A 22,791-nucleotide genomic window follows, 5' to 3' on the forward strand; every position below is an offset into this window, starting at 1 on the left:
AACTTTTAGCAGGCAATTTAACAGTGTACTTACTGCGGAAGAGCCGAAGTTTTCAACAGTTTCCCTGACATTGGTGATTACACAGATTGCCGACTCTGTTGGGGGATGCGAGGGGGGAAGTGCAGCCTGTTTCAGAGCTGTCAATGACAGACCGCAACTTCAGGATTTTGCACGCGCCAAATCCCGAAGTTGCGGTCAGTTTTGAAGGCGGAATGACGGTGAACGCTGCCAGTTCGCCGTCATCCTGACCACAAATGCAGGTCAATGTAAATCAGGAAGCACCGATTACCTGACAGTAAGGGTGGGTTTTAATACACTAAAGATTGCAGGAGGAAGGAAAGACTGAGGGAGGTTAAGAGTTTTGAGGTCCTAGGAAAGAATGAGTTAGAGTAGACAGCTGGGTGATGAGTTATGATTTCAACACAGTCACAGGAGTGAATTGTCCACAGTGTATAATATGACATCCAGCACTCCTTAGTAATGAGTTTCTCACAGTAGGTAATAAATATTAAAAATTAATAATAAATGGGCAATATAGTGGTTCTTGCATTGGTGTTTACCTGCCTCACACTGAGGAACGGTGCACAGCACAGCTACAGAACTGTTGGATTATTAGACATTCAAATCTGGTGATTCTGTAACTCTAATGCACGTGTCATTGCACAGCACAAGTAGCTGCAGCAAAACCAACAATTTCCCACGTCCACTGAGCTCTTCTGTAAATCCACATGTGAAGGTGCTGAGAAACTGACTGCACGTAATATACTACACTGATATTGCTCAAAGACAATAAAGTTCTTTATTATCACCGCAGATATCCATAGATGCGATCAAAAATCTCAATCAACAGGTACAAGCTCCACTCTTGGGTAATTAAACATTTTTAAAAAAATCCTTTCAAGAGTTACAATCCTGCATTTATGATCAACACATGTAAAACACATTTTAAGGTATAATTTAAAAAAATGTCGATAACACTTTTTATTCCTCCTCAACTTTTTCCCTTTCCACTCCTGAAGATTATTTGACTTTGTGGGTCATTGGAACTAAACCCACTCCTGCCCTCACCCAGATTACTCCTGATTGCAATCTTGCCATCTAGAGGTTACTGGATTGGAATCAGGAGCAAGAATCCTTGCTGATATCCCACTCTCTCACCCAGTGCCCTAAAGCCAATTGTCACACCTTAATGTATTAATAATAGAAACAGCCTCATACTGAGACTTAAAGTGAATAAAACAATCAAACATGACATTGACCACCATTGTGATTAAACAGATGATTACCTACTTCAGATTAAAATATGAATCATTAACTTAGTGTTGGCTCAACGTTAAGTGGTCACTATTGAAAGTTTTAATTTTAATTGAGGCCGTTGAAACAGATTTTACTGTTGCAAGGGTTGTTAACATTCAAGTTCTGGAAAACATAAGATGTAGTTTACATTCAGGAGCAAATTTTCTCTGACAAATACAAGAAATCCAGAGTACAATAACATTATTATTTTACATTAAAACTGTATAAATAACAATAAAATCTGGTAAACTTTAAAGCAAGTCTTAAATTGACAAAGTACCTCAAGTGCATTTATAATATGATGATATTAATAACTTGTTGCACAAAATGGGTCTCTGAAGATTACTTGAATCATATAAGAATCTCAAGGCAATCTGTAGCCTGCAATTAGGCCGTGCTAATCCGTATTGTACAACCACTGATTCATTCCCTGTAAGATTAGCCACAAATTAGTGGTGACTGCTCAGTTGCAAGGATGTATTAGAATTTGCTAACCTGAGGCTCGGGATCCTGATACTTTTAATAATAGATAATAAATTCTTGGTATTTTAACAAGAAGATACCAGCAATCCTCCAGGAATTGGGTTCTTTGATGGTTAATAATACAAATTCTATTCAGGAAAGTCTATGCACTGTCAGTTAACAGTATAGGTTCCTGTAAGTGTTTGATGGGACTCTTGAGAATTGAGGTTATGAGCTTCACACTGTTGCTGATTATTGGCTACCAGAAGCTCTGTGTATACTGTGCCTTGAACAAAGTGTGGCACAGAGGCCAAAGCACCATTTCTCATGTTGGAGTTATGAATTGAGGATGTTGTTTCTGTTCTGTAAAGCTGTGCTTTCATTTCACAGTAACCAAACCTGCTTAAAAGAATATAGAAATCTCGGCGAAAAGTCTTTGTGAAAAATGCATACAGGAAGGGATTGGCACAAGAATTGATTGGGTAAAACAGAACCAGGAGAATCTTGGAACTGGACACGGTGATAAAAGGGACCTTCAGAGCTGCTGAAATAGCAAAGAAAGATATAGGTGACATACAAATGAAATCTGTGAAGATTAGCACGGCCATGCGTTTGGCAATTTTTGTATCACTATTTGTGGAGATAAAATTGGGGTTTCTAACTGTTAAGTAAATCTTAATATAGCAGAAACAAATGATCAAAAATGCGATAACATTCAGTACCAAAATGAAAATAATGTAAGCCTGAGATACTGGGGAGTTTATGTCCATAGGGAGGCAGATGCTAACCTTCTTGTAATTACTGATCCCTACAAGAGGCAGTACTGCAACAGTGAAAGAAAATGCCCAACCACCACACATAATCACAATGGCATGCCTCAGACGGAGTTTTCTGTCTAGCTGCATGGCATAAGTAATTGTGTGCCACCTTTCCAGAGTGATTGCAGTCAGTGTGTACACTGAGAGCTCACTGGCAAAAACAGTGAAGAACCCAGCAGATGCACAACCAGCACCAGTCTGCCAGTCTATGGCATAGTTATAATACTGACCTTTGGTTCGGATATCTACAGAAGCAATAAGCAACAAATAGAGGCCCATACAAAAGTCAGAAAAAGCAAGATTGCACATGAGAAATCGTGGGACTGTGAGTTTATACCGACTGGTTAATAAGACTATGAGAACAACAACATTCCCTGCGATAGCAAGAATGTTCATTAACCATATTATGACTCTTAGAATGTCTTTTCCCACGATATCTTCACATGGATTGAAATCATCTGCTTTTGGATTACAGATCACATCTACTACATCTGAGCAGAGACCATAGTCAAAAAAAGGTTCATCTTCATTTAAGTCGAACCATGCCTCATTTTCAAGGAACATATATTGTTGAGGCACAGCAGAGTTCAACTGCATAGATCTTTTCAAATGTGTGGAACCGATCTCAGATTCAGTCTCAGAGCTTGTGTTGCTGAAATCATAATTCTTGCTAAAGATCTTGTTACATATTGCAGACCACTGTAATCTGGAAGAAAGAAAAGTTATAGTTTTTATAACAATCCTAGTGAGCATTGAGCAACCTGGAATCAGTAACACTTAGGGTACGTAAAGAGCAAGGAACATCTAGGGCGGAGTACCTCTGGTTTAAAGTATGACCCCAATGTGTATATGGAAAAAATATAAGAAATATATTTTACTATTATTAGAATACCATTGCTTTCCTTGGTTCACAGAGCTACTCTAATGAGATCACTGACAAGGCAGGACCATCTGAGTCCTGGAACACTGCATTCATTTCAATGAAGGCTGCAACTTCAGACTGGCCTGGGACCCAATCTGGTTCTGGCTCTATTGGCTGGGCACTGCTGCAAGTTCAGCCAGGATATCTCTCCTGGAGTTGGACTGCTCCAGATCAATTTCTTATATTTTTTTCCATGTCGACACTTTAAACTAAAAATATTGCCTTCTACTTTCTTTCTTTTAATGCCTCATTGTAAAACATGTCAAACATTGGCCATGAACGTGTGTTTTTTTTTAACCTGTCTCACCATTCAGATATTTTGGGGGGAGGGATTCTCCTCTTTGGAGTGGAGTCACAACAGGTCAGGATTTCCACCTGCCCCCCTGTATGTGCCTCACTCTGACTCATTTTTCTGGGTTGGGGCACATTACATATGCAGGGCAAGCTCCTGACGGGATTACCATCATTAGGAGGGTGCCCACCAATCTAGAACAGAGAATGCTTTCACACAGTGGCCGTGGGAATCAGTGGTAAATGGGGTGAAAAGAGTCATGAGCCATGTCATCAGCAGATAGCCCTTGTCGTCCAGTAGCCACCCTTTGGTTTGCCGTGGTGGCTGAAAAGCAGCTGGCACAGTGGACTGCCGCAGAATGAAGGCACCATGACTGCTGCCAGGATACTGAACATTAACCTGTATGATGCGCTGCTTGTGATCAGATGCCGGCTGGATGTTGAGGGAGTGGAATTCTGTTCAATTCCGCTACATGGCAGAGTTGACATGAAGCGCCCGCAAAGTGATGTGCGTGCAGTCAATGGCACCCTGCACCATGGGGAAGCCTGCAATCTGTGCAAAGCCATGTCCTTGCTATGCCTGCTTGACTCTAGCAAGAGAGAATGAAATGTTGTCGGCTCTCTTTGAATAGAGAGCCTCAGTGACCTACCTTATGCAATAGTGGAAGGAAAACTGTGAGATGTTGAAAATATCTCCAGCTCCATCCTGGAAGGAGCCACATGCATAAAAGTTAATCCCCACGGTCACCTTCACAGGCACTGGCAATGCGGACCTTGCCTGCTCTGAGGTTGGAGCTGTGGCTGCAGCAGGTGGCAGATTTCAGTGAGGACGTCCTTACTGAAGCGCAGACATCTCACACATTGTTCATCGTTGAGGTTCTGGTAGAGAATTGCTCCCTGAACATCCTGGACGAATATGGCCTCCTGCTGAATGCCCTTCTCCCCCTCCTCCTCCTCCCTCTTCTATCTTCTAGCAGCTTGTCCTGCTCTGCGTGGCCTCTGCTCATTCTCCCAGTCATGCTCTGTTCCAAGGGGAAGGCCTACTAGTGCACCCATGTCCTGGAGCAACTGATTTGTGCAGAAGCCTTGAAGTCAGCAAAAAGTCCATCAGCACCTGCCACACCACTCCCTGTACACTTTTGCAACTTGAAACCACTATGGAAAGGACCAAACACTGGTAGAATTGTAGCAACCGTTGGAAGAAATCAACCAGCAACTAACCCTATCAAATATCCTTCTATTGCTTTCTCCCTCATGTGTTTATCTAGCTTCCCCTTAAATGTTTCTATGCTAGTCACCTTAACTACTCTGTGTGGTAGCGAGTTCCACGTTCTAACCACTCTCTGGGGAAGAGTTTCTCCTGAATTCCCTATTGGATTTATTAGTGACTATCTTATATTTATGACCCCTAGTTCTGGTCTCCCCTACAAGTGGAAACATCTTCTCTACATCTACCCTATCAAACTCTTTCATAATTTTAAAGACCTCTATCAGGTCACCCCTCAACCTTCTCATTTCTCGAGAAAAAAGCTGCAGCCTGTTCAGTCCTTCCTGATAGGTATAATCTCTCAGTTCTGGTATCATCCTTGTAAATCTTTTTTTCACTTTCTCCCATGCCTGTATATCTTATTTATAATATGGAGACCAGACTGTGCACAGTACTCTAACCAAGGTTCGATACAAGTTTAACATAACTTCTCTGCTTTTCAATTCTGTCCCTCTAGAAATTAACCTCATTACTTAGTTTGCCTTTTTTATGGTCTTCTTAACCTGTGTTGCCACTTTTAATGATTTGTGAATGTGTAACCCTAAATCCCTTTGCTCCTCTCCCCCATTTAAACCCTTATTATCCAAGCAGTATGTGGCCTCCTTATTCTTCCTACCAAAATGTACCACCTCACACAAACCTATATTGAAATACATTTGCCAATTACACATCTATTCTGCAAGAGTATTAATGTCTTCTTGTATTTCATCGCAGTCTTCCTCAGTACTAACTATACATCCACCCCGCCCCCCAATTTAGTGCCATCTGCAAATTTTGAAATTGTACTTCCGATTTCTGAGTCCAAATTGTTTATGTAAATGGTGAACAACAGTGGTCCCAGCACCAATCCCCGTGGAATACCACTTCCCACCTTTTGCCAGTCTGAATAACTACCCTTAACCCCTACTCTCTGTATTCTGTATTGTAATCAGCTTGCTATCCATTCTACTACTTGTCCCCTGACTCCACATGCTCTGATCTTAGTCATGAGTCTGCTGTACGGTGCCTTATCGAAGGACTTTCGAAAGTCCAAATATATTACATCTACAGTATTACCCTAGTCTATTCTTTCTGTTACTTCTTCAAAGAATTCAGTAAGGTTGGTCAAGCATGATCTTGCCTTTTGAAATCCATGCTGACTACTCGTCATTATATTTTTGGTTTCTAGATGTTTTTCTATTGCATCTTTGAGGCAGCATTCACAGAGGCCTGGGAGTTAGTCTCTGGAATGTCCGCTTGACTGATGATGGTGAAGGGAATGGTACACTCCAAAGGGGAGGGTGATAAGATTAAAAAATCTAACGGGAAAAATTTGTGTGGTTTGCACCACACATTAGCGCCAGAAGATGGCGGTGAAATGCCGCTGACAGCTGTAATGAGCTGATGCTGATTCCAGTGCCACACACCATATCAGTGGTGCCGGTAGTGCTCCCAGTAACCTCAATCACCAGGGAGCTCGCCATGATGGAGATCGTGATGTCAGTGAGTGTGCAACGCTCACTGGATGCCCAATCTCCAACATTGGATTTAGCCAGTTACCTTAATGGCAGTGCAGAACAATGACAGGGAGAGCTGGCATCTGCCAGCAGAAAGCAGGCTACAGCAGCGATATTTAAAGGCATCATTTCCAATCAGCTGTACCTGACAGGGTTTTGCAGTTTCAGTGCCTGTTTGCTACTTCCTGCAACTGAAACAGCTCTCTTTAGTTATTTCAATTTTTTTTGGTGACAGGGAATGTTCATTCAAGTGCAGAAGTCACTCATTATTTGTAAAAGATTTCTGCTCACAACACTTCATCACAGTCATGGGGGTTGCAGGATTGCAGGATTACCTCAGGAGGTAAGTGGAGGACAAAGAGGAAGAGGATGATGAGGAGGAGGATAAGGAGGAGGAGGACAGAGAGGAAGAGGACAAGGAGCAGGAGGAACAGGAGGGAGGGCGGACACAGCGAAACAATCAGACTTCTGGACAGGCTGTCCGTGACTGGCTCATCAGACTCTGATTCACATGAATGAAGCCCCAGATCCCTGTAGCTTGCCACATCCCCATCATACAATCCCTGTCTCATGGCGCATCACAGTATCCTCCTGGGTGCAAAGGTGAAATGAGAGAGACCACAAAATATTCCAAACACCATTAATAATTGTATCTATAAACATATCACACATATGACATGAATTCTAATAACTAATGACCCTTGTGCCTGCCATAGTTGAATAGCTGTCATTGTGTGCAAGGTGTGAGATGTGGGTGTGAGTGTTGCTAGGTAGAGATTGTTGGTGGGTGAGTGCTGGGGGTGTGGTACATTGAGCATTGTGTGAAGCTTGTGGTACAGATGGTGATATGTAGCATTTGTTGAAGCCTTCACTCACCTTGACCACCCGTGTGAGCTTGTTAAACTTCCTCCTGCACTGGGTGTGGGACCTGGGGACCACAGTGCTGCCCGTGATGTAGTGTGCCACCTCCCTCCACATAGTCCAGCAGACTTGTGGTGAGGGCCTCCTGCCAGCTGGTACAGGACCGCCCGCCTTCTCTCCACCGCTAAAACCAATGCCTCCAAAGCTTCCTCAGAAAATCCTCGGGCTCTCTCTCTGGGGCGGCGATCTGCCATCAGTATTTGTAAATAAGTGCTCCTTCTCTTTGTCCTTCTTGTTATGGTTGTTGAGGCAGCAGTACACCCAACAATGCTGAGAATAGGTGCTGCAGCATCAATGAACCTCCCCTTTAAGCAGTAAAAAAAGCCTGTGGCAATCATTACTTGTGTTTAGACTACACCCGATATTGCTCCATCTTTTCAGTGTAACGCCAATGAGTTTGGGTTTTTAGACTAGATTTCTGACTGCAATCATTTTAACGAGGAGAGAGGACGAATTTTGCCTGCAGTCTAGATGATTTTCACCTGCCCCTACTTAATCATTTTGGGGGTGAAATTCCCCTAGAGGGCCATTTGGGGCACTAACTGCAAAAAGGCACTAATGATTCCGAGCCTCACCTAAATTCCCTGACATTGCCCCAGGAAGGAAGAGGGGCACTAAATCAAGTACTAATGTCCTCAGTGGGGTGCTACAGAGGCGTTAACACGAGAACTGCCGAATTTCAGGTGAGTTTCAAACAGATTTGATCACTCACACTACTTCTTTACAGCTCTTAAAGGGGAGGTCCGATCATTCACCAGATGCTCATTTGCAGCTTTGCTTGCTTTGAGGAGAACAGACACATACTGCGGACCCTTTTCATTGCTCTGAGAAGAACTGCCTAATAACCAACAAATCACACCCTAATGCAAATGAAGATTCCTTATTCAGCAGCATACTCTGAAATCTCAAAAATGCTTTCAATAATCAAAAGGGCTTTTTGCTTCTGAGCAGCAAAACGTTTGGTGTCCTGGCCGACACAAACAACAACCGGAAGTGGACGCCTTTAGATAGCATTCCTCCACCGGCCTACCAACTGGAAAACACCTGCTGAACCTATCGCTAAAAAGCAGAGGTGCACAGGCAGGCAAAAAACGGGAATTTTGCGTCGGAAGCACTAACGGGGCGATGCGCCCGGAGATGATGTCATGATCTCCGGGCGCAGAAGATCGGGGTGAAAACCGGTAGCGCCGCCGTTAACCTCCCGTTGAATTTCGCAGGAGGCACGGTTATCGCCTCGGGGGGAGGGGGGGCACAAAGCTATTTGTGCCCCGTTAGCACCTCCAACCGGAGGCGCAAATGAGGGGAATTTTGGCCCCTTTTAGTCTAAACATTGCCCATTCCTTGGCTATAATGAATTTCTAGCCCTATATAATTGTATTTTCTCGGAAATAATCCGGCATCATTGATTAACCTGTTGATCTGAAGATGTAATCATCATATTCAATTTTTTTTACTGCTCCTGTTCTCACATTCATTTTCTGCGTGCAAGCACTCTTAAGGAAGGCCTTCCCAAATAATTAAAGGCCTAATTAAAATGAGGCACTACAATCTTTCAGACTAATAAAAAGGAAGGAATTGCAAATGCTGGATATATGAAATAAAAATAAAATATTCTGGAGAGACGCAGTATCCGTTCTGATAAAGGCCACATTCCTGGAACGTCATATCCTGTCTTCTCGCTTTACAGTTGCTGACTGATCTGCTGTGTATTTCTAGAATGTTCTGTTTTTATTTACAATCTCTCAGAAGCCGGCCCTCCCGTTTCAGTATTTACATTAACTCCACATGCGTAAAAGAATAAACAATACTCACTCCTTTTTCTTAGCATTTTCATTTTCAAAGGCACAGCAGTGGCTCGGATATGTCATACTGGCCTCTCTTAGCTCTACAAAGTTATCCAGAGGTGGTAACCTTTTCAAGTTGTAGGTAGACCGAGCTATAAGTTTCTTAATAGATTTCAAGCCATGAATTGGAAGCGCAGTGATACCAGTTCTGGAAATATCCCTGTTAAAATAGTAAGAGTGTTGATTTGTATGTTATCATTATTATTTCCACTAAACCATGGTGTATATCATGTTCCCGATGACATAAGACATCTAGAATTCTGTTTACATATAAGGAAAGAACAATGTGGATGTATTACTTGGATTTTCATCTACTTCAATAACTCTACAAATATTAATGAAAAAGAGTTTAATACCAATAAGAATGATTTAGAATGTGAATGTGCTCATCTTTTGGCTGAATGCTGTATTAAGAATTTACAGAGTATAAAAAAGCAACTAACTGTTACACACAAGACATATGCCATTGCTAACACTAGAAAATGGGAGTGCCCATGTGCCACTTGGTCCAATTGCAGTGAGAGTACAGAGGACAGGGGGAGTGGGAAAGAGGGGGACTAACCCTGGCTCTAACATTTCAAACAATACCCTCTACTACAACTAGGGTCACGATCAATAGTAAAACATTAGACACTTGTACAACTGTCCCTACTACTTAGTAACTAGTAAGTAACTAAAGAGATATGATCATCAGGTAGTGTATTTCCATTGACATTGATATATGTCATCTGAAAACTAACATTAACCTCCATCTGCTCACCTTGAACTGGTGGCCCACAGCAGTTACCAATGAATAATTTGCCACCTTTATCATTTCTCAATTTTATCCATATTGTTTCAGAGGATGACAAAGAGCTGGAGCTAAGAGCGCATAAAATATTTCACAAATATTGGCCTACAAACAAAGGATGTTGTAGCAGCTATTAAAAAGGTGAAAAGAGCAGTAGGCTCTTCTGTGCCCGCCTCAAGGTTTTCTCAATCCAATCACCCAGCCTGTTGAAGCTGGGCAAGAGAGCCTCTAAGAGTTTAGCACAAGACCTCTTAACACCAGTCTAAGCATTCATAAGAGATATTCCTCCATGCTTTGGACCTGTTAGAATAAAATTTTGCTGGACAAGATTGCTGGACAAGATTTTGCTGGAAAAGACACAAACAACAAATTCACTGACTGGGACTAATTGAATCACTGCACAGTGAGACATGCCACGCTTACGCATGGCTGGAACAAAGTTCGTCTCGTGTCCTGACTGGGACTAATTGGATCACTGAGGACTAACAAGGTTCACTGGTATCCTATCATCGAACTAATCACTTGTATCCTATTATCGAACTAATCACATTCCGCTGGGGAACAAGACGGAACGAAGACCTGAAGAGGCAGAATTGGCAACACAAGTGTGTAAACTCCTGACTGGAGGAAAATAACGATATGCGCTAATAAACGAATTGATTGGATGAATGTAAATGATCTAAAACCAACTTCTTGGAATTGTATATAAGCTCGGCACGTACTACAATCGGGGAGAAGGTGCTCTCGCAGACCGTGTGGTTGCAGGCTCTTCTCCCAGAACTCTGTCATTTAATAAAGTTGTCTCTCTTACTCAAAGTCTAGTTTCCGAGGAATCATTTTTCCTACAATAAATTGGCGCTGCGAGCAGGGTGCCACGGAGCTGAACAGTCGTTCGAATCAGTGACCAGGGTGAGTAGTCAGATTTTTGACCGCCCATAAATCAGAGACACTCGACAAGGCGACTGAACGGCGAAGCGGCACCAAAACGAATCTGGGACACAGACTGAGTGGGTAAGAGACACTACTTGATTTGTATGTGTGTATTTGTATTTGTGTATTTGTATTTGTGTAATAGTAACTAAGAAAAACCTCGGACCAGGAGGACACTTGTCTCAGACACCTAGCCTCAGGCCGGTTGTTAAGAGGGCAAATGCCCCACGCGAAGGCCAGGACCATGAAGTAGGTGCCGAGACTCCAAGGTGTTCTAAAGTCATGATACTAGTCGAGTATGGTTAACATTTTTCTGCATTATATCATGTTGCTAAGTGAACTAGGAGATTATTAGTGTCGGTGTTGTAGGACCCTGATCAGGTAAACAGACACCGGGGAGGGGTAGAAACCCCGTCCAACAAGCAAGCGTTACACGTCCGGGCAGTTTTGAGAGAAAGACAAACCCGGACCTCTGAGAACGCTGGCATAGAGTGCGACAAGAAGCTCGGGTATTCTCGGAAGGAAAGAATAGGGGGGCTCTCTAAGGATAAGATCTCCAGACACGAAGGAACGATCGGTGAAGCAGCGGCGATGTCAGGTGAGGAAGTTAAGAGGGGACCTTCGGGCTCCCTCACATATTCTTATATGACAAACCGACAGTCGTTAATTAAGAAGATGCAGAAAGACGGTTGGGATGTGTCACAGACTTTAGAACTCCAGAGAAGCTGGTTGACTAAACAGACAAAGGATAAAACCAAGAAGGCAGGAGTGTTATTAGTACACCAACTAGCAGGACTCATTGAACAAGTAAACGTAATAAAGAAAGTTGCACAAGACAAAGTACAGATGGTTACGGAACTAGAGACAAAGGCGAAATGTCAAGCAAAGATTATAAAGGAATTAGAGTGTAAGGTATGCGAGGGGGGGCGAATGGGGACCTGTCCTGTCACCACCTCCCTTCCCCCATATTACAGTGCAGAACCAACAGCCCCTGCAGGCGAGGGGGATGTTGAAATAGTCGAGATGGCTCCTGTGAGTCAGGGCGGGACATTGGCTAATCCCACCGCCAGTTACAAACCATTCACTCCTGGGGAAAGACAACAGATCATGACCGTCTTAGGAAAACTCCAGCCCCGGAGCCAGAATGTTAAATTCTGGACGAAACTTAACGCCGTCTGGGTAGGGCACCAGTTGCACCTAAGGGATATTCACCAATTGGTCCGAGCAGCCTGCCCTGCGGACAAGTGGCGACTTGTGGCAGGCAGGCATGCAGTTCAACCCGCTCAAGGCTACAGCGGAGGGCGTTGGACACACGCGGTAGCCCTCACTGATGAAATGGATGCCCAACAGCTGGCATTTGCCCTTTTTAAGACAGAAGTCCAGAGGGTCCTAGGTGATTCCCCCACGAATTGGAATAGAATCACAACAACCAAACAACAAAAGGGTGAGGGAGCGTCAGAATAGGAAAACGATTATTCAATATCTACCAAGAGAGCTCGGGCCAACAAAATGCCATTAGGACGGACCCGGCCTTTATACAGGCATTTAAGGATGGCTTGTCACCCAGACACCAAGGCATCATTAAGATGGGGGTAGTAACCGCCAGAAACTATGATGACCTGGTAGAATGGGGTAGATGGAAGTGGGATGGAGGATAAGGATAAGGATAAGGTTAAGGTAAAGCAAGAGATGGTAGCAGCTGTGACTAATTGGGAATCTGGAACCCGACCCAAGAAAGGACCATGCCACAACTGTGGAAAGAGGGGCCACTTTGCAAAAGAATGCAAAGGGAAGAAAGTTGACAAACAGTGCAATTATTGCGGAAAATGGGGGCACCTAGAGGCCGCCTGTTACGGAAAACACGGCAGGCCTAGTGAGGGGCAAAACACCCTAACCGCCGAAGAATATAAGGAATGGCAGGAATATAAGCGTAGTAGTTGATGTCCGGTGGCCCCCATAAAAGGTAAAAGGGAGGGGAGAATTTATGTGTCTGCACTAGTAGGGGGCCGACAATGTGAAATGCTGGTGGACACAGGTGCATCAGTTTCCGTCACTAACCTCCCCCTCCCCATGACTAGTAAGTCAATACTCCTGCGAGGACTCAATGGCACTAAAGTGCCAGCTCACTTGAGCACCACGCAGCTGGTGGAAATCGATAATATATACCTCCCCATGAAATTCTATGTGTGTAAAAATAATGAAGGTACAATATTAGGTAATGATATAATGAGGGAGTACAAAGCAATAATTGATTGTGGCAAAGGAAGGTTAACAGGGCCAAAGGCAGATGGCCGTAAGGAAAAGATTAGACAACTGGCAAATAACACTGGCACCCTTGAGGTGGCCGCCGTAACTACCAGGGACTGGCACGAAGATACGGGAGGATACGGAGCCATTTGTGATTCCGTGATTGGGGTATGGGCTGAAACAAAGTTAGATACAGGAAAAGCTAGTATCGACCCTATTAAGATTCCCGGACCAGAACACAAATCCCACTGCCAGTACCCAATAAAGGCGGAGGCCAGGAAGGCAGTCGTGGACATAGTGAAGGGGCTAGTAGAAAGGGGTATCCTAAGGGAAACCACGAGCACTACTAATTCCCCCACATGGCCAGTAGAGAAACCTGATGGGAGCTATAGGTTGGCTATAGACTATACGGCCCTCAACAGGGTCACTCCTAAATTACACCCCATCGTTGCCAGCCCCTCAACAATTTTGAATGGGCTATCCCCTGAACAGAAGATATTCACCGTTTTAGACATAGCTAACGGACTCTGGGCGCTCCCATTAGATCCGGAATCACAAGAGAAATTTGCATTCACAGTAGGGGATAAACAATATACGTGGACCCGATTGCCACAGGGATTCCATGATAGCCCAGCTATTTTTCACCGTGTCATGAGTGATATCCTAAAACAGATAGAAGTACCTAAAGGAAGCACTATTTTGCAGTACGTCGATGACATACTAATAGCCTCGGAAACGAAGGCAGACCATCTGGCAACCCTATATTTAGTACTAAGGGCCCTAGAGGCCCTAGGGCCTCAAGGTAAGCCCTAAAAAAGCACAGATAGGAAAAACTCAGGTCCTATGCCTGGGACATCTAATCTCCCAAGGACTTAAAGAAATGTCACAGGACAGGAAACACGCTGTCCAGGGCATGCCGAGACCCGTAACAGTACGAGGAGTCAGGAAGGTACTGGGGCTCTTTAATTAGAGTCGAAATTTTATCCCGGGGTTCGCTAAATTAGCAGAACCTATACAAAGATTAGTGAAAGGGGGTAAACCCACGTTGGAACCGATAGATTGGGGACCGGAACAAGAGGAAGCTTATACTCAACTAAAGTCTGAGCTAGTATCAGCCCCAGGGCTAGGACTGCCAGATATGAGTAAGGACTTCCACATACATTGCAACAATGAAGAAGGGTTTTACACAGCAGTAGTTACACAGGATCGTGGGGATAAAAGAAGGCCCGTCGCCTACTATTCCACAGCGGAGGGACCGGTAGTCACAGGGCTCTCCCGGTGCATAGCTGCATTGGCTTGTGCGGCTTGGGCAGTAAAGGTTAGTGAGCCGATAGTAATGACAGGAAACATTATATTGCACACTAAACACACTCTGGTAGAGATGCTGAATACCAGGAAATTAAGATCCGTCTCGAACATGAGACGTGCCAAGTGGGAGGCCGTCCTCCTCCCTCCGAGTAAAGCAGTAACCATTGTTAGAGACACAGGGGAGAACCCGGCAGAAGGAATACTGGGAACTGGGGAGCCCCACAGCTGTGGGGACGTAGATATGAACCTGGAAGAAGATAGGATAAAAGACACCCCTTTAGCGACAGCGGAAGAGACGTTGTACGTAGATGGTTCACGCAAGTATATAGATGGGCTGCCCCGAACGGGGTGGGCGGTGGTTAATGGCGAATTAAAAACCGTAGAGTCAGGACGGATTGATGGAGGCCTATCGGCCCAAGTAGCAGAGATAGTGGCTCTCACCAGGGCACTAGAGTTGTCAGAGAATAAAATCGTGAACATTTACACAGATAGTAGGTATGCCTTTGGGGTGGTCCACGATTATATGACTGCATGGGGTAGGAGGGGATTCATTACTACGGGAGGCAATCCCATAAAACACCAGCTGAGGATAGAAGCCCTCCTAGAAGCTAGCGACAAACCCCAACAGGTAGCAGTAATTAAGATTAAGGCACATCAGAGGGAACCGGACCGGACTAGCCCGGACTGGTTAAATCACCAGGGGAACCAGGCTGCGGACCAAGTAGCACAAAGGGCGCTAGAGCAAGAAAGGATCGAAGAAGTACCAATAGCCACTGTGAGCAGCTCCGAGGACGAGATAAGTATTGACGAACTCCATGAGGACACCCCCGACGTCGAAAAAGGTACGTGGGAAGAACAAGGCGCAAAGCGGGGAAGCGATAATGTCTGGCGAAAGGATAACAGGGTAATGGCCCCCAAGTGCATTCAAAATACGCTATTAGAACTCCACCATGGGCTTGTACACTCAGGGAGAGAAGCGATGATGGGAAGCCTCAGCAAAGAATGGTGGTGGAAGGGGATGGGAAGAGATATCGCGAGATACTGCCATCGATGTATCACCTGTGCGCAGTATAACCCCGGGCGACCCATAAAGGTCAAAATGGGACATCAACCAAGGCCACAAGGGCCCTGGGAGCATATACAAATAGACTTCACAGGTCCCCTTCCACCGTCACATGGCAAAACATACTGCCTCGTGGTCATAGACCAATTCACCCGCTGGGTAGAGGCTTTCCCCACGCGAAATTGCGAGTCTTAGCTGAAGAAGTAATCCCCAGGTGGGGAATACCAATTCAAATGGACTCTGATCAAGGTACCCACTTTACCGGGAGTGTCATAAAAACGGTATGCCAATTAATGGGAATTAAACAAAAATTCCACATCCCATACCACCCTCAAAGTTCGGGCATGGTGGAACGAATGAACCGAACCCTTAAAAATGCATTGGCAAAGGCAATGCAGACGTCGGGGAAAACCTGGACTGAAGTATTGCCCATTATCCTAATGAAGCTGCGAGCCACTGAAAACCGAACGACAGGCTTGACCCCTTATGAATTGATGACAGGAAGGGCGATGCAATTGCCAGAAGGCATCATAACAGGTGGGGCCGATGTAGGCCCTTTAAAAGATAGACTAAAACGATATGTTCTGGAACTTAGCACTCAATTAAAGGAGATGCGAAAGAATGTCCGCGATAATCAGGAGGACAAGGATCGGGCACAAGAGCTCACAATGACGGCTTATGTTCCCTCAGCGGGTAGTAAAGTCATGGTGAAAACTCTGCCCAGCAAACCAGGGTTCGCCCCAAAATGGAGTGGGCCATATGAAATCATAATTAGTGGGGATACCTGTGCCTGTCTAGACATAAGGGGTAAAGGAGTATGGAAGCATTGGACACAATTGAAAGTATATAAAGACAACTGTCTGGCTACTTTCTGAATCTGTTTTACAGGTGATCTGCATACCCTTTGTCATAACATTCCTGTAAAGACTGGACTGTAGTGATATATTAATCATGTTTAGAGTATTATGGGTAATGGCGTTATTTCATATTGTCACGGGAAGCGCGGTACCCCATTTACGTAAAGAGAGAGGATTGCATATAAATACCTTTCTGTATATGTCATATGTCCATGCGAAAAAAATGGGCCAAAGCTCCTGCTGGGTGTGCGCCCATGTGACCACCCATACGGGGGGAGGAATCCCATTAAGGCCTATCCCCTTTAAGGTAGAGGAGATGGTAGGGTGGTTATTATACTCTAATACCACCTGGAATAAGGAGGATACCATACAAACCCAAAATAGCTTGAATCCAGATCAGCTGGAACATGAGTGGAAACAGGCAGGGTATAACCCCACGAACTTTAAAGGATGGTTTCATCCCCAGTACGATAATCGAAGGTATCCAGAAGAGCTATTAGTCAGCACAGGGGGAAAACTAAACAATGCAGAGGGGGAAGTCTGCTTGGTAAACTATGACGAGACAGGGTTAGTGGTTGGATGGAGTAAGTGCAAGTATAATTACACTTTAACCAAAACCAGTACTAAACCACCAGGTGCCCTAGAATGGCCCTACATGGGAACGTTTAATTTATCCGAAGTGCTAAACCGGACTAGCAATCTACCCTGGAGGGGAATACCTGGGATCATGTACCAACTTTGGAACAAATTTGAGGCCTATAATAATACCTATTTCATTTGCGGATATAAGGCGCATCCATGGCTTCCACGAACCTGGACTGGGTCATGCTATATAGGATACGTAGTACCATACATCCATTATTTATCCTCCCTAACCCACCACTACGGGTACCAGTCGTTATGGCAACCAGCCAAGCGTGTTAAGAGAGCTATTACGGAAACCGAAAGATTCTGGGCTATAGCATTCCCCCTGGTACGGAACAGGAAAAATAGCAAGGGAATCCATAAACATGGCAGCAGTGCTCGAACAAATAGCCAACGATACGGCTGAGTCCCTGAGAGAAATGAGTGCCGAAATGGTGGCGATCCGGACCACCGCCTTACAGAATAGGATAGCCCTAGATTATCTGTTGGCGGCGCAAGGAGGCACCTGTGCCCTGATCGGGACAGACTGCTGTACATATGTCCCAGATAGCTCCGAGAATATCACGAGCCTAGCAAATCATATCCAAGAAGAAATAAAGAAGCTCCATCAACCCACAAGCACAGGGTGGCTTGATTGGTTGCTAGGGAAAACCGGGTGGGGAGCGTGGATGATGCAAGGGATAATAATAATAGTTGTAATTTGTATGTTGATGTGTTGTGCGCTGAGCCTTATAAAGTTGTGTTGCCAAACTGCTATGAAAACCGTGATGCCGATCGCCTCTATTGAGGAGGAACACACCAACCTGCCACCAAGGGACGAAGATCACCAATACGACACTGTCGAAGGAACAACCGAACCCCCGGACATAAGCCAATGGCTGTAAGCACTGACGAAAGGGGGACCGAGGATGGTCATCTGGGAGCAAATGAATCGTGCTCCAGGACCAAGAGGAGGGATTGTTAGAATAAAATTTTGCTGGACAAGATTGCTGGACAAGATTTTGCTGGAAAAGACACAAACAACAAATTCGCTGACTGGGACTAATTGAATCACTGCACAGTGAGACATGCCACGCTTACGCATGGCTGGAACAAAGTTCGTCTCGTGTCCTGACTGGGACTAATTGGATCACTGAGGACTAACAAGGTTCACTGGTATCCTATCATCGAACTAATCACTTGTATCCTATTTGTAATGATATCAGCAAATAGAGATGGTATTTGCCTGTTCGATTATGATGCCTTAGCAGCATGATTGCAGGTATTGATTGCTTGTGCCTGACCAGCAGAGGTCATGTGACCGAGACAAGCAAGGCAGTGGAGTTTAGTTTCAGTTTCATTCTAGATGCATCACAGCATCGTGTCTCCTGTAAAAGCTGTACAAAAGAGTTGAACAGACTTTAGATTAAAACTCATTCTCTTTCATAAATGTCTCGTCATTGAACCCACAAAGCAATCAATGCATGGTGTCAGAAGTGGCTGAAAGAGAACAGAAGAGAAAAAATCTGAAGTTAAATCAGCTCTCCACAAATTAGCAAGCCAAAAGAGAACATCGTTGCTTACCATTGGAGAATAGCTAACGAAGTGAAAAATGGAAGGTTTACACCCACCGGCGACGCTTCAGTTGACAGGTAATGTGGCTGAAAATTGGAGGAGATTCAAACAATGTGTGGGGCTGTATTTAGCGGCAATCGGAGCTGACGAGAAAAGTAATAAAAAGAAATCATCACTGTTCTTACATGTCGTGGGTGATGAAGCGCTGGAGGTGTATAATAACTTCACATTCACTGCTAATGGAGACAAAGTGAAGTTAGATAAAATAATGGAACAGTTTGAGGCCTACTGCATATCTAAACGTAACGTGACGTTTGAGAGGCACAGATTTTTCACATGTGTACAGAAAACGGGTGAGACTATTGATCAGTATGTGACTGAACTGAGAAACAGAAGCAAATCGTGTGAATTTGGGGGACTGACAGACTCGCTGATAAAAGACAGACTGGTGTGTGGTATTCCGGATAATGGTCTAAGGGAAAGACTGCTAAGAGAGCAAGATCTAGACCTGGGAAAAGCCATAGCACTGTGTAGAGCTACAGAGACTGTGAAATTGCAGGCAAAGGAGCTGTTCAGTGACAAAAGCTGCAACGTGGATGCAGTGAGAAAGAACAGATACAAACCGTTTAACAAAAAGAGCGCCAATGTGAAAAAAGAGGCGTGGCCAGCGAACGAAAATGAAAGGGACAATCGAAAGTCATGTAGTCGATGCGGTACACAGCATACACCAAAAAAGTGTCCAGCATATGGTAAAAAATGCAATAGTTGCAACAAAAACAACCATTATGCCCGTTGCTGTAAGAACCAAATGCAACAAAGCAAGGTCCATGCAGTAGATGAAAGCGACATAGAGGAGTTCAATGTAGATGTTGTGTCTGAAAACAAAAAAGAAGAAAGAGACTGGATGTTGACACTAAAAGTGAATGACATACACATTCCATTTAAATTGGATACTGGAGCACAAGTTAATGTGATATCAGAGACTGATTTTAAGAAAATTAGACCCAGACCAAAGATACATGGAATAAAAGTGAAAGTGACAGGATACTCAGGTACTGAAATACCAGTGAAAGGAAGATGCATTGTCAAAGTGACACACAAGGACAGAGAGCACACGCTAGCATTAATCGTGGTGCCAAAGGATGTGCAAGCCATACTAGGTTTAAAAGCCTGTGAGAGACTGAACCTGGTAAAGAGAGTCCTCGTTGTGGAAAGCGAAGGAGAGACAGTCTATGATGAACTGAATGTTGCGTACACACCGGGTAAGCTGATGTATACAGCAGACACGTTGTCCAGAGCTGTTGATCCAGGAGAGCCCGCAAACACAGTGAAAAGACTGATGTACAAGGCAAAAGACAGTGGAACTGACTTCTACCAAAGCATGCTTGTATACCGCACAACGCCGCTCGAGTGTGGTATGTCACCAGCCCAACTCCTGATGGGACGTCGACTAAGGTCAAACCTACCCATCCCGGAGAACCTCCTGAAAACAAAAGAGGGGGAGAAAGTGAGGAAGTTCAAAGAGCAACAGAAAGAAAAGCAAAAGTATTACTATGACAGAGGAACACAAAACCTACCTGAACTCCACACTGGTGACCAAGTAAGGTTCAAAAACAAAATAAACACATGGACTCAGAAGGGAACTGTCCTGAGTGAAGTTCAACCAAGATCATACACCATTCAGACAGATGAGGGTGCTGTTCTGAGAAGAAATCGTCGAGATCTTCTCATGGGACCAGCCACAGCAGGTCAAGAGATTGATACTGTTGAACAACCTGATCACACAGCTGAGAAACCATCATCTGAGGCAACAACTCAGATTCAAGGACAATCAATCAGAAAATCCTCAAGACACGTGAAGCCTCCTGAGAGACTCATTGAGCAAATTTAAGGACTATTGTTATAGAAGGAAGTAATGTTATCTTATTCTTTCTTCAAGTTCTAGTGTATTGACATATTTCATGTGAACACACAAAGCAAGGTTAAAAAACCTTGATCATGATAATGATAATGTAAGTTCATTAAGTGTTACAGTTAAAATGCAGATTAATACAAAGAAAACATGTTGTTAGTTAAAAGTAAAATACTTTTGTTTTAAGGAAAGGAGATGTAATGATATCAGCAAATAGAGATGGTATTTGCCTGTTCGATTATGATGCCTTAGCAGCATGATTGCAGGTATTGATTGCTTGTGCCTGACCAGCAGAGGTCATGTGACTGAGACAAGCAAGGCAGTGGAGTTTAGTTTCAGTTTTGTTCTAGATGCATCACAGCATCGTGTCTCCTGTAAAAGCTGTATAAAAGAGTTGAACAGACTTTAGATTAAAACTCATTCTCTTTCATAAATGTCTCGTTATTGAACCCACAAAGAAATCAATACACTATTATCGAACTAATCACATTCCACCGGGGAACAAGACGGAACGAAGACCTGAAGAGGCAGAATTGGCAACACAAGTGTGTAAACTCCTGACTGGAGGAAAATAACGATATGCGGTAATAAACGAATTGATTGGATGAATGTAAATGATCTAAAACCAACTTCTTGGAATTGTATATAAGCTCGGCACGTACTACAATCGGGGAGAAGGTGCTCTCGCAGACCGCGTGGTTGCAGACTCTTCTCCCAGAGCTCTGTCATTTAATAAAGTTGTCTCTCTTACTCAAAGTCTAGTTTCCGAGGAATCATTTTTCCTACAACAGACCTTCATCAGTGAGTGCTCTATTTCACATACCACAGAAGTTCCGTAGCAGACTGGACTGCAGACAACCTTTCATCCGTAACTGTGCCTATCCAGCTGGCAGACTCCTCCAACGCTCTCACCTGACCCTGCAGGTTATTTTCCACAGACACAGGTGCCTCCTGTAGATGGGCCTTCTGAGACAGTAATCTCTTTTTATAGGCAGGTCTTGTGGGGTCTGAGTCCCTCGGAGCTGCAGCAGAGACGGGGACGATGCTAGGCCTTGGCCAGCAGGTTCTTGCTCTTTAGCTGTCATCACTACTTACTTCTCCTCACCACTGCACTGTCACTCACCTTGAGCTGCTCAAACTCACTGTATACTTTGAGCTATTTGTGTTCTTTGTAAAGATGGTGAGAATGGCGCAAAGTGCTGTGAGGTGATGGTTTGCTCAAGTACAGCAGCTGAGATGTTATTCCAGGCCTGAAAAAACAGAAGAGAACATTTTTCTGATAATGCTCCAATGAAGTGCCTTGGGACATTATACTGTACTACATTGAAGGCATTATATAAATGCAAGTTTTTGTTGTTGCATCAAATAAGCACCTACAAGTTGTGGTTTCATTTCAATATATTGTATGTGGATGAAGCTGGACTACAGTCGCGATTTCGCTGACCGAGGTGGGTCCGGGGCAGTCGGTGTCAGTGTCGCGGTCCCAGCCCACTGCCTACTGCAGCCTGCACTCTCCGAATGATTTTACGTTAATAGGGCTTGTTAATCCTGCCATGCGAGGTTCCCAGACAATTAAAAGGAAGCGGGTCTGATGATGTCATTTGATGACGCGTCATCAGCCGGTTTCCTTAAAGGGGCCATATCCAAATTGATCTTGACAGTTCTGCTGTCAGTGTTCTACAGCATTGAGGTGCTACAAACACTGACAATCACTGCACAAAGGTGCACGGCTGCACCCAGGCTCTCCCATGACTCCCTCCATATGCTTATGGAGGGAGTCACAGCATGCAGGGAGATTCTCTTCCCTTACAATGGGTGGAAGAGACCTCCCCAGGAGATCAACACAGCCTGGTTGCACATTGCAAAGGAGGGCACAAGCAGGGATGTCATCAGGAGGACCAGGCTGAAGTGGTGCAAACCTTTCAATGATGTCAGTAGATCACGAAATGTTACTGCCAAGCCACACTCAACCTCATCCTGCTGTGCCACTCATCACATCCACATCACTCTGCCTTCCCTACCCTACTCCTGCACATCTTTACTCACACCAAATTACCTTGCACCTCCACCCATCCCTCTCTATCTACATTATCATTTCCACATTTCACTAGCCACCCCTCACACTCACCCTCATCCTACTGCAAGCAAACCAACTAACAGCACACAAG

At 44.4% G+C, this 22,791-nt stretch overlaps 1 protein-coding gene across 1 annotated transcript in view; it reads right to left on the reverse strand.

The window, feature by feature from the left end:
* Positions 1–780: 780 nt before the first annotated feature.
* LOC147121189 (follicle-stimulating hormone receptor-like) overlaps positions 781–22,791 on the reverse strand; it is a 330,885-nt gene continuing 308,874 nt past the window's right edge. Inside the window, exons 9-10 of the mRNA XM_085981306.1 lie at positions 9,286–9,477; positions 781–3,282 (exon numbers count right to left, since the gene is read on the reverse strand). Of these exons, the coding sequence (XP_085837432.1) occupies positions 1,932–3,282; positions 9,286–9,477 (1,543 nt within the window). The 3' untranslated portion in view covers positions 781–1,931. The remainder of the gene's footprint in view (positions 3,283–9,285; positions 9,478–22,791) is intronic.

Source organism: Somniosus microcephalus, chromosome 3 (genome assembly GCF_052327205.1).
Source record: "Somniosus microcephalus isolate GS21.2 chromosome 3, FLI_Smic_1.0, whole genome shotgun sequence".
In the NCBI taxonomy this organism is placed as follows: domain Eukaryota; kingdom Metazoa; phylum Chordata; class Chondrichthyes; order Squaliformes; family Somniosidae; genus Somniosus; species Somniosus microcephalus.